At 32.8% G+C, this 16,113-nt stretch overlaps 1 protein-coding gene across 1 annotated transcript in view; it reads right to left on the reverse strand.

Annotated features, from left to right (window-relative positions):
* Window positions 1-16,113, reverse strand: part of LOC148623303 (nuclear exosome regulator NRDE2-like) — a 34,090-nt gene that overhangs the window by 14,460 nt on the left and 3,517 nt on the right. Inside the window, exon 2 of the mRNA XM_088565064.1 lies at window positions 12,000-12,111. Within this exon, the coding sequence (XP_088421190.1) occupies window positions 12,000-12,111 (112 nt within the window). The remainder of the gene's footprint in view (window positions 1-11,999; window positions 12,112-16,113) is intronic.

A 16,113-nucleotide genomic window follows, 5' to 3' on the forward strand; every position in this document is an offset into this window, starting at 1 on the left:
CAACACCCTAAGGAACAATCATGTCAAGTTTAAAACCTGTCAGTCCAGTAGTTTCAGAGGAGCAGTTTTTTTTAAATTTGTCCACGACGACAACGACCAGGCAAGGTGAGCTAAAAATTCATTTTCTAATATTACAAATTCCTGATTTAGTAATATTATAAAACATCACACATTTTGTAATATTACAAATTGAATTTGTAATATTAGAAAATGAGTTTGTAATATTGCAAAATCAGTCACATTTTTTAATATTACAAAATGATTTTCTAATATTAAAAAATCACAACTGAATATGACAAATCCATTTTCTAATATTACAAAATCAATTTTTTATATTAAAAAATCGTTTTTTAATATTAGCAATTCATTTGATTTTTTAATATTAAAAAAGTGTTTTGTGATATAAGAAATCTAATTTGTAATATTAGAAAATGAAATTTGTAATATTAAAAAATCATTTTTTAATATTAGAAAATACTCGTTTTTGTCCACTTTGGCTTGCCATATTTCATTTTCATTATTCTTCTATAGGTGAGGAAAAAATAGCAAAAAAGCATTTTGACCCCTATGGTCTATTTTTAGTAATGATGGCCATGTATTTGACTGATGAAAAAATTTTAAATGATCAACTTGTAGGGGAAACCCTAAAAAAATTATAAAATTTTGTTGCACCCGCAATGGCGACACCCATGAATTTAGATAGCAGAAAATACCTGTTAATACCATCCGTTGGACACATTATGCAAGAAAGATAAGTGTTTGAAAAGTGAAACATTATAATGAAATAAAAAATATAGTTATCAACGCTCAAGTGGTTTGTAATTAGTAATATCCATTGTTCCACGTACACACTCCCCATGCAGGTCCGGATGTTAAAAGAATAGGCCTGCAGCAGTGCTAAGCTTGTCGTAAAAGGCGAATGGGGTACCCCTGGCGTGTTACATGCTGGGGTTGTCAGGCTATAATACGGAAAACCTGACTGCAAACCATAGTGGTGCACCATGTTGGGAAAGATGCCACATTCCTCGCACGCTAAAGAACCCTACTGTGGTATTCTCCTGGAGTAGGAACCATAGGGCTCTGCCACAGAAGGCTAAATTGCCCGACCCTACCCACCTCTCCCTATTTCCAGTGGCAATCAAAATTTGTCGACCCCATTGTCCTTGTGTCCCATCCCTTTTTCATTTCATTATCATTTCATGTTCATTTTATCATCAATTTCATGTTCATTATCTGAATATAGCTGAAATATTGCTGCTCGGACGTTAAACCCCAACAAACAAACAAACAAACAATACACAGTAAACTATGGCATCAGAGGAGTCTATCACCGAACTTAAACAGTTGATTCTTGGTCTGAATAAGAAGGTAGACTCATTTAATGAAAACCTCAATAGAGTGGAACAAAACCTCAATGCAGTTTTAGTGAAATAAAAGTAAACAAGGTCAAAAATGAGGTCGTCAAAATCCAAACAGTTACAAAACTAATGTGATGATCATACAAAATTAGAAAACGGTGTAGGGCACATAGAGAAAGATCTGTACAGGCTAGAACACAAAAAAAATGGAATTAATCAGACAGCCTAGATAATAAGATTCAATAAGTATGTGAAGAACTTTTGCTAATAGAAAAGCATGACCGTAAGTACAATTCCTTGGTGGTGTATGGAATCCATGACAAAAATGATGAAAACATATTCGAAACTCTCCGTACATTCTTCGAGGAAGACTTGGGGATTGAATCTAGCAGGATAGATAAGATTGGTATAGCAAACGCCCATAGAATTCCAACGAGACAAGTGTCTAATCATCCTAAATGGCCAGATCCAATCATAATTAGATTCATGACTAACAGAGACAAACAATTTATAATGTCAAAAGGCCCAACTTTAGCTGAAAAAACATTTACGCATGGTAGACAACCTGCCACCAAGTATAAAAAAATGTAGGGACTTGATGGAACAAGAAGCCTATGTAATCAGAACGGAGGAAAAACTTCAGACAAGGATAAAAGTCAATGGAATCTGTATTCTCCTACAGACTCGTACAAACAAAAACGACCAGTGGTTCACAAGGAAAAATATGAAGTGCTTCCCTGGAGCAATTTGAATGTCTTATTTGAACAAAACAAACTCTCTTTATTGAATTCTTTTGGTTAATTGCCACTTCGTCGGCTCAAGGGACCAAATACACAACCCTAGCTTAAACTTGGGAAAGTCGAGGGACCATATAAAAATAAATATATAGCTTTGTGTAAATTACATTGAAAATTAAATCAAAATGTAATCTATTTCTCTATTTTCTTCAAAACAAATTTTCAAAGAATAGTTAAAGATATCTGTAAAGATTTGCCACATGGTTCCCTTCTTTATCCAGATTTTAGCTTAATAATATAATTACCTACAGATATAAATTTATTATCATATGCTGTTCACTTGTGTATACTGTATTACCAGAGCCATATGACACATATCATATCTCATCTTATGTCTCTGATGCATTAATTTTTAAATATTTGCTTTAGGTCAGAAAGGGGCACTAGAAAAAAATACATGTATAATACATCAAATTTATTGGCATAACTCTTATCAAAATATTAAAGACAAAATATATCATAAGGTCTCAGTCTAGTATTCTTTGCCCAATAGGCTTCTATAGTATATCTTAAATTTTCATGATTTTTTAAAAAATATACAAGCAGTTTCAATCTAACTTTTAACCATGTTTTTCAATTAAGGAAATGTCAAAAATAATTTTTAGGCCATTTAGAAAAAAAAAGGCACAAACTTTCATACATCAGGACAGGTCAAACTAAAAATAGACTTTTTCTACTTTCACTTTTATTTTGAGTTCATAAAATAGACCCCTTTTCTGAAGCATTATTTTTCATGAAAATACTGTTTTTCCTCAAAAACAAGTTTATTTTGTCATAGCTTGATATTTACTCTGTACTTTTGATGAAAAATGATAGCCATTTGCCAAGAAACAAAAACAGGAAAAGGCAAAAAAGAAGGGCACTATATTTTTTAGCCTCCATGTTTTGATACATATAATAGGAATATGTAATACAAGACTGATAACCATAATGCCATATCAACTCGGCCATATATATACTGTACTGTACATGTATATATACTATTTTCAATGTTTGGCTTTTATATAAAAAACTTAATCAGTTACACATAATACTATATTATATATATTCCACAGGGAATCCTAACGACTCCAAAGAATTATTTTCATACATGACATGGTACCTTATTTCTGCAGAAAATGTTTGATAATGTTATTAGTGCTACTAATAAATGCACTCTGTCCTTTAAAAGATGATTTACTTGAAAACATTGAAATTCATCAACTGAAAATTGAAAGAGAAATTTTTGAACCTCTTTTGAAAAATATTGGACAGGATGCATGACAGTTCATTTGTGAAAAAGGAAACTAACATTACTTGACGTTGTACATTTCTTTGGCTGTTAACTTGTTACGTGCTTATTTGTATGTTTGTTTCTGTTGAAACGTCTCTATGCTGTGGCTTGAAAAAAAAATCATTTTTAAGACGGAAAAGTATTTAGGTATTCAGAAATTTTTTTCTACAATTTCAGTTCCTTTTTTATCACAGCGGATAATACTATTGAGACAAACAGTAGCTGTATCTGAATTAACATGATTGGCAAAACTCAAATTTCATTTTGTTTAAAATCAAAACTTATAGGAAAATAATAATTTATCAAATACTTTTTTTCAATATATATACATATCAACGGGTTGTAATCAGATGACATTGCCGGTATGCTAAAATTGCCAGAATATCTTTATTTTTTGTTATTTTGTTCATATTTGCTTTTCTTTTTTTATGTTTTACCCTACAATTTTTTGTTTGATTTGTAAGCACGGCATGGAGATAATAAAAACAAAGATTTGTATGTTTAGATGTTTGTGTAATTTTGAAAAACATGTAGAAGAATACTCAAATGAGACCGGACCTTTTATTGTTGATGTTATATATATGATGTTTACAGATGTTGAATATGGAATTGGTTGCCAGACGCACTTGACGATTGCACTTGACAAATTCATTGTTAAAATATTTAGAATTTTTTTTCATATTCTACTTGATATGATATGAATAATAATGTAATAAAAATCGTCTCATTCAACTGCCAAAGTTTAAACCCGATAGAAAAACTATGAGATGTGTTTGATTATTAAAAGAGTAAAAACAGTAGCATTTACTGTCTTCAAGATACTCGTTTCATTGAATCACAAGAACAATCCATAAGGAATTTATGGGGTTCCGAATGTTTTTTTAGTTCTCTCTCGTCTAATCAAAGGGGTGTTGCCATCTTGTTAACAAATGATTTTTAAAATAAGATCGTGAAGCATGAAAATGACCGTAACGGAAACTTTCTAGCATTAAGTATCATAATAGAAAATACAGCTATAACTTAAATAATGATATACGGACCAAATACCGATTCTCATAATTTCTTTGATAATATAAGTAAGGTTATTGAAGAATTCAATAATGATACTATCATTATATGCGGTGACTATAATATTGCCCAAAACCTTGACACTTAATTACCAAAATATTAATAACCTTCGAGCTCCAGAAAAGTTGTCAGCTATTAAAGATACATATAACCTAGTAGATCCCTTAGGGAGCTATTTCCAGATAGTATACAGTTTCCATGGAGAAGATCTAACTCTATTAAACAGGCTAGGCTAGATTATTTTATTGTATCCGAAAGTTTATATCCTTGCGTCCAAAATGTAAATATTGATAACAGTTACAGGTCAGACCATTCATCTGTGTGCCTTACACTGAAATTAAACAATTTTGGTATAGGTAAAGGTCTATGGAAATTTAATAACTCTCTTCTATATGACACAAACTGTGTAAAAACTGTCAAAGATGTTATAAAAAAAAGTAGTAGACCAATATGCCTGTTTAACATACGACCCTGAAAATTTACACACCATGGACTTAAATGATTTATTATCAATGATCAGTTATTCCTTAAGACATTACTGATGGAAATAAGAGGAAAAACAATCTCCTAAGCATCATTTAAGAAAAAGACTAATGACGCTCAAGAACACAAACTTGAAAATGAAATTAGAAATTTAGAGAATGAGACACCAACCGACGATAACATGATAAAATTGGAGGAAAAGAAAAATGACTTAAGAATATTAAGACAACAAAAAATGAAGGGACAATGGATCCGTGCTAAAATGTGGGGACAATGGATCCGTGCTAAAATGAGGGGACAATGGATCGTGCTAAAATGTAGGGACAATGGATCCATGCAAAACTGTAGGGGACAATGGATCCGTGCTAAAATGAGGGGACAATGGATCCATACTAAAATGAGGGGACAACGGATTCGTGATAAAATGAGGGGACAATGGATCCATGCTAAAATGAGGGGACAATGGATCCGTGCTAAAATGAGGGAACAATGGATCTGTGCTAAAATGTGGGGACAATGGATCCATGCAAAACTGTAGGGGACACTGGATCTGTGCTAAAATGTAGTATATTGAAGAGAGGGAAAGACCACCGAAGTACTTCATGAATCTAGAAACAAAGAACTATGTAAATAAAACAATACCAAAACTAGTTGATGAAACAGGTATTCTTTTGGAAAACCAACAACAAATTTTAAAAGAGGCTAAGAAATTCTATCAAAATTTATACTCTACAGAAATTTCAAACAATGTACCCTACATGTAGATTGCCCTATGACGTACCGAAATTGAATGAGGCCAAAAAAATTATCCTAGAAGGGGAATTGACGTCATCGGAATTAACAGCAGCAATAAAAAGAGCAAAAAATGGTAAAAGTCCAGGTTCTGATGGTTTCACAAACGAATTTTAAAATTTTTTCTGGATAGACATCGGAAAATTTATATTTAGATCTATTAATTTATTTTGGATATGAACAAAAAGAACTATCAGTTACTCAAAAGCAAGCTATTATTGCATGTATACCTAAAGGAGACAAACCGATGCAATATACGAAAAACCGGCGTTCCATCAACCTCCTCAATACAGTTTATGAACTGGCGTCAAGTTGTATAGCCGAAAGAATAAAATCTGTTCTATCAAATCTAATTAGTACAGATCAAACTGGTTTTATACCAGGTAGATTTATAGGTGAAAATACTCGACCGATTTATGACATTTTACCTTACACAGAAGAACACGACATTCCTGGCATATTACTTCTGATTGACTTTGAGAAGGCTTTTGATTCCATTTCATGGACATTTATTGACTAAGTTCTTATTTTTTTAATTTTGGATCATCTATTAGACAATGGATAAACACTTTCTATATCTATAACAATAATTTCGTTCATCATTTCGAAACTAAACCATTTATTCTTATCATTACCAAGCCCTCAAACCACAGTAATAGAAAAATTCATCAATGTTTGAATTTATTTGGGATGGCAAGCCAGATAAAATCAAAAGGGAAGTTTTAACACAGAAATATGACAATGGAGGGCTGAACATGTTAGATATTAAGCAATATATTAAAGGTCTTAAGTTAACATGGAAATATACCAATGTGGTACAAAGAATGGTCTAGGTGTATGGCTTAAACTTGATCTACTAAATGAGAATAGAAACTTTATGGATATACAAGAATTCCAAATTAAATACAATGTCAATACAAATTTCACATAGTATCATGGACTAATAACAGCTATTACATCATTTAGGAAAAAATATGATATTGATACCAGTTTTGTTAGAATCAATGGACCAGTTACACCAAGGACTCTTAAGGTTTTTACAAAATTGAAAAAGGTTCAAAAGATATGTATAATATTCTGCAATCCAATGAAAATAAAATAAAATCAGAAGAAAAATGGCAAGTTATTATCAATAAAAATAATATACAATGGCAAAAATACCACAAGCTTCCTTTCAAAGTTACAAAAAGTACAAAGCTACATTGGTTTCAAACAAGAATTTTACATAGAATCTTAGGAACAAATGATCTTCTGAATAAAATGAATCTAATACCCCAAAATACCGGCACCTTTTGCCATGAATTACCTGAAACTATTGAACATCTGTTTTGGTCATGTTCTTACAGCTTTGAGCTCTGGGAGGCTACGTATGCATGGATCTTAGAAGAGATTAACTTCCATTAAACATGGAAATGGTATTGTTGGGGATAACTGAAAATTCCAGTAGAAATAAAGTGAGAAATATTATAATTTTATTTGCCAAATATTCAAAAATGGAAAATTCACGAATAAATATAAATGCTTTAAAAAACCTTATGAAAGAAAATCTTAATATAGAAGAACTTATTACATTTAAAAATGAATCATTATAAGCTGCCACTGCCTGCTGGGGCCCCTGACTCCAAATTTTGTGAAATCAAAAACAAGAATGAATTAAGGTTGTCTCATAACTCCCATGTTCCTGTAGAACAAGATGAATCGCCAGATATTGTTCATGATATAGTCTCAAAACGATAGTACCAAAAACTATTATATGTATCAGTGCTTTTTTTATTGTACATTCACTCATTGTATGTCTATCCGAATCCGTTTCATTATATATTCTTCCCAACCGTCTATATAATATATACCTATAGTAGATTTTCTTAGTAAGCTTGTTCATAATTTATGTGATCCATGCTTTCTTATCTAAACTGTCTTTGTCAATATACCCTTAGAGATAATATCCAATATCAATCCTCGCTTTATTTGTTTATTTATTTCTATTTTTTTTTCCTCTCTATCTTCAATCCTTCCTCTTTTCTCTCTACCTTCCTTTTTTTTTATAAAAAGGATTCTGTGAATTTGTTGGTCCTTGTCCTATGCAACTTAAGTCATAAAACATGTGTATATACAATTTTGATATTATTTACTAACACGTACTAACCATTGTTTGTTACGATACTAATAGTTAACGAGGCCAGGAGAAGGTACCTGTCTTTGATGTTTTTCTACTAACAAATATACAGTTTTCAATAAAAAATATCAATATAAACAAAAAATTTTGTTGCAATTGGTTTCAGAGAGTTGCACACATTAAAACAACAAAAAAATCTGTTTCAGGGCCTTAAATCCTACAACAGGCAACAAATCATTTTGAAAATTTCGGGAAAATGTTCATCTTCTGATGGTGAGCAATTTATTCTCCATTAGAATTTTGCTAACTTCAACAGTTTTTGAGTTATTTGAAAAAAAACTGTATTTCAACCTTTTTGTTGTATTTTTAGTATCAGTGGCCATGTTTTTTCATCAATAAAAATCCAAACAGTCATTTTGTGCAGGATACCCTAAAAAAACAGTAATACCAACTTTCTATAAAGTGTGTACAGTAGATTCTGAAAAGATTTTTGAAAGTAATAATATCAAAACAGCAAAAAACATCAAAAAAGGGCAATAACTCTAACATGAATCAACAAATTTTCACTAAAAATTACATAACAGATAGATCTCATCATGCTGAACACTTTTATCTATGTCAGAATTTGGTTAAACTTCATGGTTTTGGAGATACATGTATATGCAAAAAATCTACTGTATGACCCCTATGTCCTATTTTTAATAACAGCAGCCATGTTTTTTCACCAATCAAAAATCAAACAATTCTTTTGTTCAGGATACCCTAAAAAAACAGTTATACCAACTTTCATTGAATTCTGTATAGTAGTTTCTGAGAAGATTTTTGAAAGTAATAACATCAAAAGCAGCAAAAAAAAAAACCTCAAAAAAGGGCAATAACTCCAACATGGGTCAACATATTTTCACCAAAGTTACATAAAAAATAGAATTTATCCTGTTTAACACTTTTAACCATGTCAGAAATTGGTTAAACCTAACGGTTTTGGAGATATTTACAAAAAAACTGCTGGCTGACCCTTATGTTCTATTTTTAATAATGGTGGCCATGTTTTTCATGGATCACAAATCCAAACAGTCATTTTGTTTAGGATACCCTAAAAAACAATAATACCAACTTTCATTGAATTCTGTAGTGTAGTTTCTGAGGAGAAGATTTTTGAAAGTAATAACATCAAAAACATCAAAAAAACGTCCAAAAGGGCAATAATTCCCAACATGGGTCAACAGATTTTCCCCAAAATTACATCACAGATAGATCTCATCATGGTGAATCTTTAACCCGAAGTCAGAATTTGATTCAACCAAACAGTTTTGGAGATATATGCAAAAAACTGCTGTCTGAACCCTGTCTTCTATTTTTAGTAACACGAACATGTTTTTAACAGATCAAAAATCATTTTGTGCAGAATACTCTAAGGAACAATCATAATAAGTTTCATTCATATCCATTCAGTAGTTTCAGGGGAGAAGATGTTTGAAAAATTGTTAAAGATGACAACAGACAACGACAGATGCCAAGTGATGGGAATAGCCCTCATGGCCTAAGGCCAGGTGAGCTAAAAATGAACAAAATAATAATTTCAAGAGCCTTACATAACAGACTATACCTGGAAAATTGTGCTATAAATATCAGATTACTACCAACTTGACAGACTTTACCAGGGAGATGGCCTTGTTAACATAAACTTGTTACAATCTTGACAGACTATATCTGGAAGATGATTCTGTTAACACAAACTTGTTACCAACTTGACAGACTATACCTGGGTGATGGTACTGTTAACATTAACTTATTACCAACTTGACAGACTTTACCTGGGAGATGGTCCTGTTAACATAAACTTGTTACAATCTTGACAGGCTATACCTGGGAGATAGTCTTGTTAACATAAACTTGATACCAACTTGACAGAATATACCAGGGATATGGTCTTGTTGACACAAACTTGTTACTAACAAGACAGACTATATCAGGGAGATGGTACTGTTAACATAAAAGTGTTACAATCTTGACAGACTAAACAAGAGACACAGTCCTGTGAACATAAACTTGTTACCAACTTGACAGAATATACCAGGGATATGGTCTTGTTGACACAAACTTGTTACTAACAAGACAGACTATATCAGGGAATGGTACTGTTAACATAAACGTGTTACAATCTTGACAGACTAAACAAGGGACACAGTCCTGTGAACATAAACTTGTTACCAACTTAACAGAATATACCTGGGAGATGGTCCTGTTAACAAAAATTTGTTACAATCTTGACAGGCTATACTAGGGAGATGGTACTGTTAACATATACCTGTTACAATCTTGACTATACCAGGGAGATGGTCCTGTTAACATAAATGTGTTGCCAACTTGAAAAACTATATCAGGGAGATGGTCATGTTAACATAAACTTGTTACAATCTTGACATACTATACTAGGGAGATGGTACTGTCAACATAAACCTGTCACAATCTTGACTATACCAGGGAGATGGGCCTGTTAATATAAATGTGTTGCCAACTTGAAAAATTATATCAGGGAGATGGCACCACTAACATAAACTTGTTACAGTCTTGACAGACTATACTAGGGAGATGGTACTGTTAACATAAATTGTCACAATCTTGACAGACTATCCTGTTAACATATATGTGTTGCTAACTTGAAAAACTATATCAGGGAGATGGTCATGTTAACATATATATGTTGCCAACTTGAAAAACTATATCAGGGAGATGGTCATGTTAACATAAACTTGTTACAATCTTAACAAGATTTACCAGGGAGATGGTCTTGTTAACATAAACTCGTTACAAACTTGACAGACTATATCAGGGAGATGGTCCTTTTTACAAAAACTTGTAACAATCTTGATAGATAATTACATGAATGGTCCTATAGGAAAGGTTAAACCCTATTTCAGCCAATTTTAATTTGCTTATACATTCAAGCTACTATATGATGTCAGAAGTTGCTTGTGCCATAATGTAAAGTATTAAGTAATACCTTTGTTGCTTATTTACTTTTGTTACTTTGTATTTATTTTTTTTGGTTATTTTATGTTCTTTGTTGTGTTTGTCTGCTTTAATGTCTGGTCTTTGTCCCTGGATTACATTCTCTTGATTTCTGCTAGAATCTTGGTTCCCTTGATTACTCTTGCATAGTACACTGTAAAATGTTTTTTCCCCCCATCTGAAAGAATTAATATATTTTTATCCAGGGAAAAAGACCAGACATGGAAAACAGACACGCACAACAAAGAACATAAAGTAACTAAAATCATACATACAAAGTAACAAAAGTAAATGAGCAACTCGGACTCCACTAAAAACTGGGAGCATGGACTAGGTGCACTGGTAGGGTAAGCGTCCTCTGCTTTTGTAGAAACACCCTACGAGTTGCTCATAAAAAGTCAAGTCCGGGGTAGACAAACGAGGAAAGGCAAACTATGACTTGTTGAATAAATCAGTTTTCATGGTGCAGATGGATACACCATAACGATCCACGAGTTCATGATGACGACCATAAAACTTCTGTAGTGATGACTTCAATCTTGTAGCAACATAACCCTGTTCCAGAAGCCTATTTGTTAGACTTCTAGCGCGATACAAAAAGTCTGCGTAGTTTCGGCAAGCTCTGGCAGAACGTATGAGTTGTGATATGAACACTCCATACGCAGGAGCCGAAGGGATGTTGCCACAGACGAAAGGAAAGTTGACAATTCTGAATGAAAAGTCATCACGTTTGTCGTAAAGTTTGGTCAAGTTTTCCTTTACCATTGATTTCCAAGTGTAGGTCAAGATATGAGAAGAATATATAAAGAATTGTGATGTCATGTTTCATACAGTTCATATAGTGTAACTAGAAATGCAAAGGTGTTCCAATTGACAGAACAAATATTTCTACTTCAAATTACTTTGCTGTACATGTAAGAAAATGTATAGAATTACATGTCATGTTGTGGTAAAACATTTGTTAAAACTAAATGAACTAAAGCAGAAAAATGTGTATAAAAATGAAGAGGTAAGTACACCAAAGAAGATCACTGATCCATAATTTATCTCTTTATGATAAAGTTAAAACATCTTAAACAACATCTAGTAGATACGTTTACCTAGAAAATGGTTCACTACCAAGTTTGGATTTATCATCTCTTTGTGATAGTTGTTCTGTTTCTTGAGATAGGTCTGATTTAAAACTTTTTAATGACAGCCAATCTAAATCATCTAAAACAAAAAATGCTGAAACTATAATAGCGTTAATGAAAATAGGTCATTGGATTTGTATAAACATACACCTGGTATTAACCATCATATCGAGAAATTTAACAAATGAATATTGCAAATATTACATTATACATATATATTGAAAATATGAGATCACAAAAAAAAACAGGTTATGATCAACTGAAGTTCAAGTTTTGGTTCTGCCTTAAAAAATAAATCTTTTCCCATCAAAGTTCAAAGGGGTATAACTCTAACACTATTCACTGAAAACATCCTTGTAATATGCACATAAACTACATTTTCGGTCTTCACTATCTACAACGTGAGACATGTCTCCCCATCAAGTGGAAGCGATAATAATAAATAGTTACATTCAATTCTAACCCACTAACTTTTCCTAGAAGTTTATATTTAAGATGTCAAATGGTATTGAAGCCTAACAGGTTAGGACCACTATCCAAAATTGGAATGTCCAACAAATAGGTTACACCACTCTGCAAAATGGGAATGAAGTCCAACATGTAGGAACACTCTTCTAAATGGAAATGAAGTCATACAGTTATGGACCAATCTCCCAAATGCCTTTAACGGGAATGAAGTTCAACAGTTACAGGCTACTCTCCCAACTGGGAGTCCAATAATTAAGAACCACCCTCTGAAATAAGAATGAAGTCGAACAGGTATGGACAACATTTATGTACCAACTTCGATGTCAGTGGCTGGGACCATGGAGTTGAGGCAAGGACATGTTTAGACATAGCACAAAGATCTGACCAGAATGACTTCAAATTTTGCAATAAGAAATAAGAATTGAAAGAGTAATCAAGGAAACCAAGGTTATAGCGGTAATCAAAAGAATGTAATCCAGGGACAAAGACCAGACATGGAAAACAGACACACACAACAAAGAACATAAAGCAACTAAAATCATACATACAAAGTAACAAAAGTAAATGAGCAACTCGGACTCCGCTAAAAACTGGGAGCATGGACCAGGTGCACCGATAGGGTAAGCGTCCTCTGCTTTTCTAGAAACACCCGCCGAGTTGCTCATAAAAAGTCAAGTCCAGTGTAGACAAACATGGAAAGAAAACTATGAACAATTTATACATACTTATGTTTTCCCCTTTTTGTACCACTAACTCCTAAACAGGGTCATAGCCCCAAAAATCAATCCTAACCTTCCTTTTTTTGCACAATCTACAATTTCATAGAGATTCATATACATTTATTGTTTCTGAACTTATTGTTCATAAACCAAAGAAGTATTTGTGTCCTTAATTCCAAACCAGTTAAGGTTATAACCCCTAAATCAATCCATGCCTGGAACATTGTACAATTTCATACATGTATATACATAAACCTTTACTTACAATATAAAGTTTTATAAAATACTGCCTTGTTTTTCCTTAATTTTTATATACTACATTGTACCTCACCCTTTCTACAAATGTATATTGAGAAAATATGAGTCATTATATTTAATTTGGAAATTTGGAGTAACAAATATGAAACCTTACATTTGTAGTTAAAATTATTCATTTTATAGAGGATGTTAAGAAAAAGATAAGCCATAAATATAAAAATAGAAGATGTGGTATTATTGCAAATGAGACAGTCATTCACCAAAAGCCAAGCAACAAACACTTAAACTTCAACAGGTCACCACATGGTCTTCAATGATGGACAAAACAATAAAGCTAGCTGTAAAGGGCCCCATAATAAAGGAAGTGAAACTATTCATAAAAGACGAAGATTTGCAACTTAAGTCATCGTGACTTCTTGTATGGAAGGTTTTGTTTGTTAGGGAACTAGAGAAGTAAGAGACGGTTATAAGAATGTTGCATGTTTTGCGATTTTAATACCCCATTTTGATATAGTACAATGTGGTTCGTCAATCGTTGTAATCAAATATATCATTTAAAGTGATGGAACATGTGTTGATTATTTTGAAATACTCAGAATTTTTTTAATTGAAATACATGATCTGGAGCTGAACATGTGATTGGGTACTGAGAATCATCGGCAGAAGTACAATGTTTTTCAAGTTATCAAAGTTATCTAAAAAATAGAATAAAAGGAGCATATTTTTCTCAAAAATAAATGCCAAAATTGGACCTGAATTTAAAAAAAAATGTAGTTCTTTATACATTTGTCTTTTGTAATTATCGAATCCCAATAAAATTTGGTTTGAATTACTGTATTTACTGTAAACGTATTAATTTTCACGGTTGCTAATTTTTGCGGCTTCTGCCAAGGGGGCATATTTGCAGGAATTAATTTTTGTGGTTTCAAAAAAATGATAAGCATTATATAATATTAAACTAATACTGAACAGGAACTCATTTGTTTTTAAAAGATACTTCAAAGTAACTAATCAGTAATCCCCTTGTAAAAGGCAGTCCCCAAGTTGGGGACGGAAAGTAGCATGGTGAGTCATTCCCAAGTTCTGGTTTCACTAATTATTACCAGGAAATCGGTAAAACAGACAAGAAAAGACACAAATTATTATGTTGATACATGTATATGAGTACTTTCAAAAGTTGGTAATAATTGTAAAAACGTTGGTAAATAAACATGTAAACTATTATCATTTAAATATTAAATATAAATAAATAAGATTTAACAAATTTTGTATGTTTTGCCTAAAGAAAAGCCCCCAATACGCTTTATGATCTTAAATCCTGTGAACACATTTCTTAAAAATCTGATCAATGTATGAAATCAGGCTGTTAAGTAATTGTCAGTTTAAAGAAAACTGTGCAAATAACTTGTATTCAGCTTTATACATGAAATTCTCTGACCATAGGCAACTATAGAAAAAAGCTAAGAAACACTGTAATGGAGAATGAAATATGCCAAGATAGAGTATAGCTGCATTCGTGGAGGGAGGAAATTTACACTGGAATCTGCTGGAAAAAGACCAAATACCAGATATTGTACCATCAGTATTATGATGTTGATCATATCGTATCGTCATCCTTGAATATCTCTTAAACTGTGTTAATGTTAGAATATAATTCACACAAAATGATAGACACATTGTTTATCCACTTTTCTCATTTCATGAAACTTGCACAATGCCTAGTTATGCTTGATTCACTACATGAGGGTTATACAGTTAGTAATATAAAGTCTGTGACTGCATGGATCCCAAGCCTCTTCCCAAACACAGTAGGAGATTTCTTCGTGATGTCACTTACCTGTGATTTGATTTTGGTTGGCAAAAAATCTATTGAGTGGCATGGGGCATCAACTTTAAATCATCATAACTTTTTTGTTTTTTAAGAAAAATTCTATAATAATACTCTTTATCCACGGATTTTTAAAATGAATATATAAGTAAAAGAGTAAAAAATACACATACAAAATATGAATTATTTTATCTAAATGAAACATTTTGCAGAACCAAAATTGGATATAAAATAACAAAGCTATAAAGTTTTGAGCCCGATGCAGGTCCGGGTGGCAAAAGAATAGGCCTGCAGCAGCGCTAAGCTTGTCGCAAAAGGCGACTAAATAGTGCTCAGAACCCTAGCCGGGGGCTAGGGTGCTCTGCCCACAGAGCAACTGGGTTGAGTGCCCCAGGTGGTGGAATGGGGTACTCCTGGCATGTTACATGCTGGGGTTGTCAGGCTATAATGCGGAAAACCTGACCGCAAACCATAGTGGTGCACTGTGTTGGGAAAGATCCCACGTTCCTCGCATGTTAAAAAACCCTACTGTGGTATTTGATAGGAGTAGGAACCATACGGCTCTGCCACAGGAGGGTAAATTGCCCGACCCTACCCACCTCTCCCTATTTCCAGTGGCAATCAAAATTTCTCGACCCCATTATCCTTGTGTCCCTTCCCATTTTTCATTTCAACATCATTGCATATTCATTTTATCATCCAATTCATGTTCATCGCCTGAATATAGCTGAAATATTGCTGCTCGGGCGTTAAACCCCCAACAATCAATCAATCATATAAAGTTTTGAAATTGGGATTCTAATCATGA

The sequence above is a fragment of the Perna viridis genome, chromosome 2 (assembly GCF_037379345.1).
Source record: "Perna viridis isolate PV_CMFRI_1.1 ecotype Kerala chromosome 2, ASM3737934v1, whole genome shotgun sequence".
Lineage (NCBI taxonomy): Eukaryota > Metazoa > Mollusca > Bivalvia > Mytilida > Mytilidae > Perna > Perna viridis.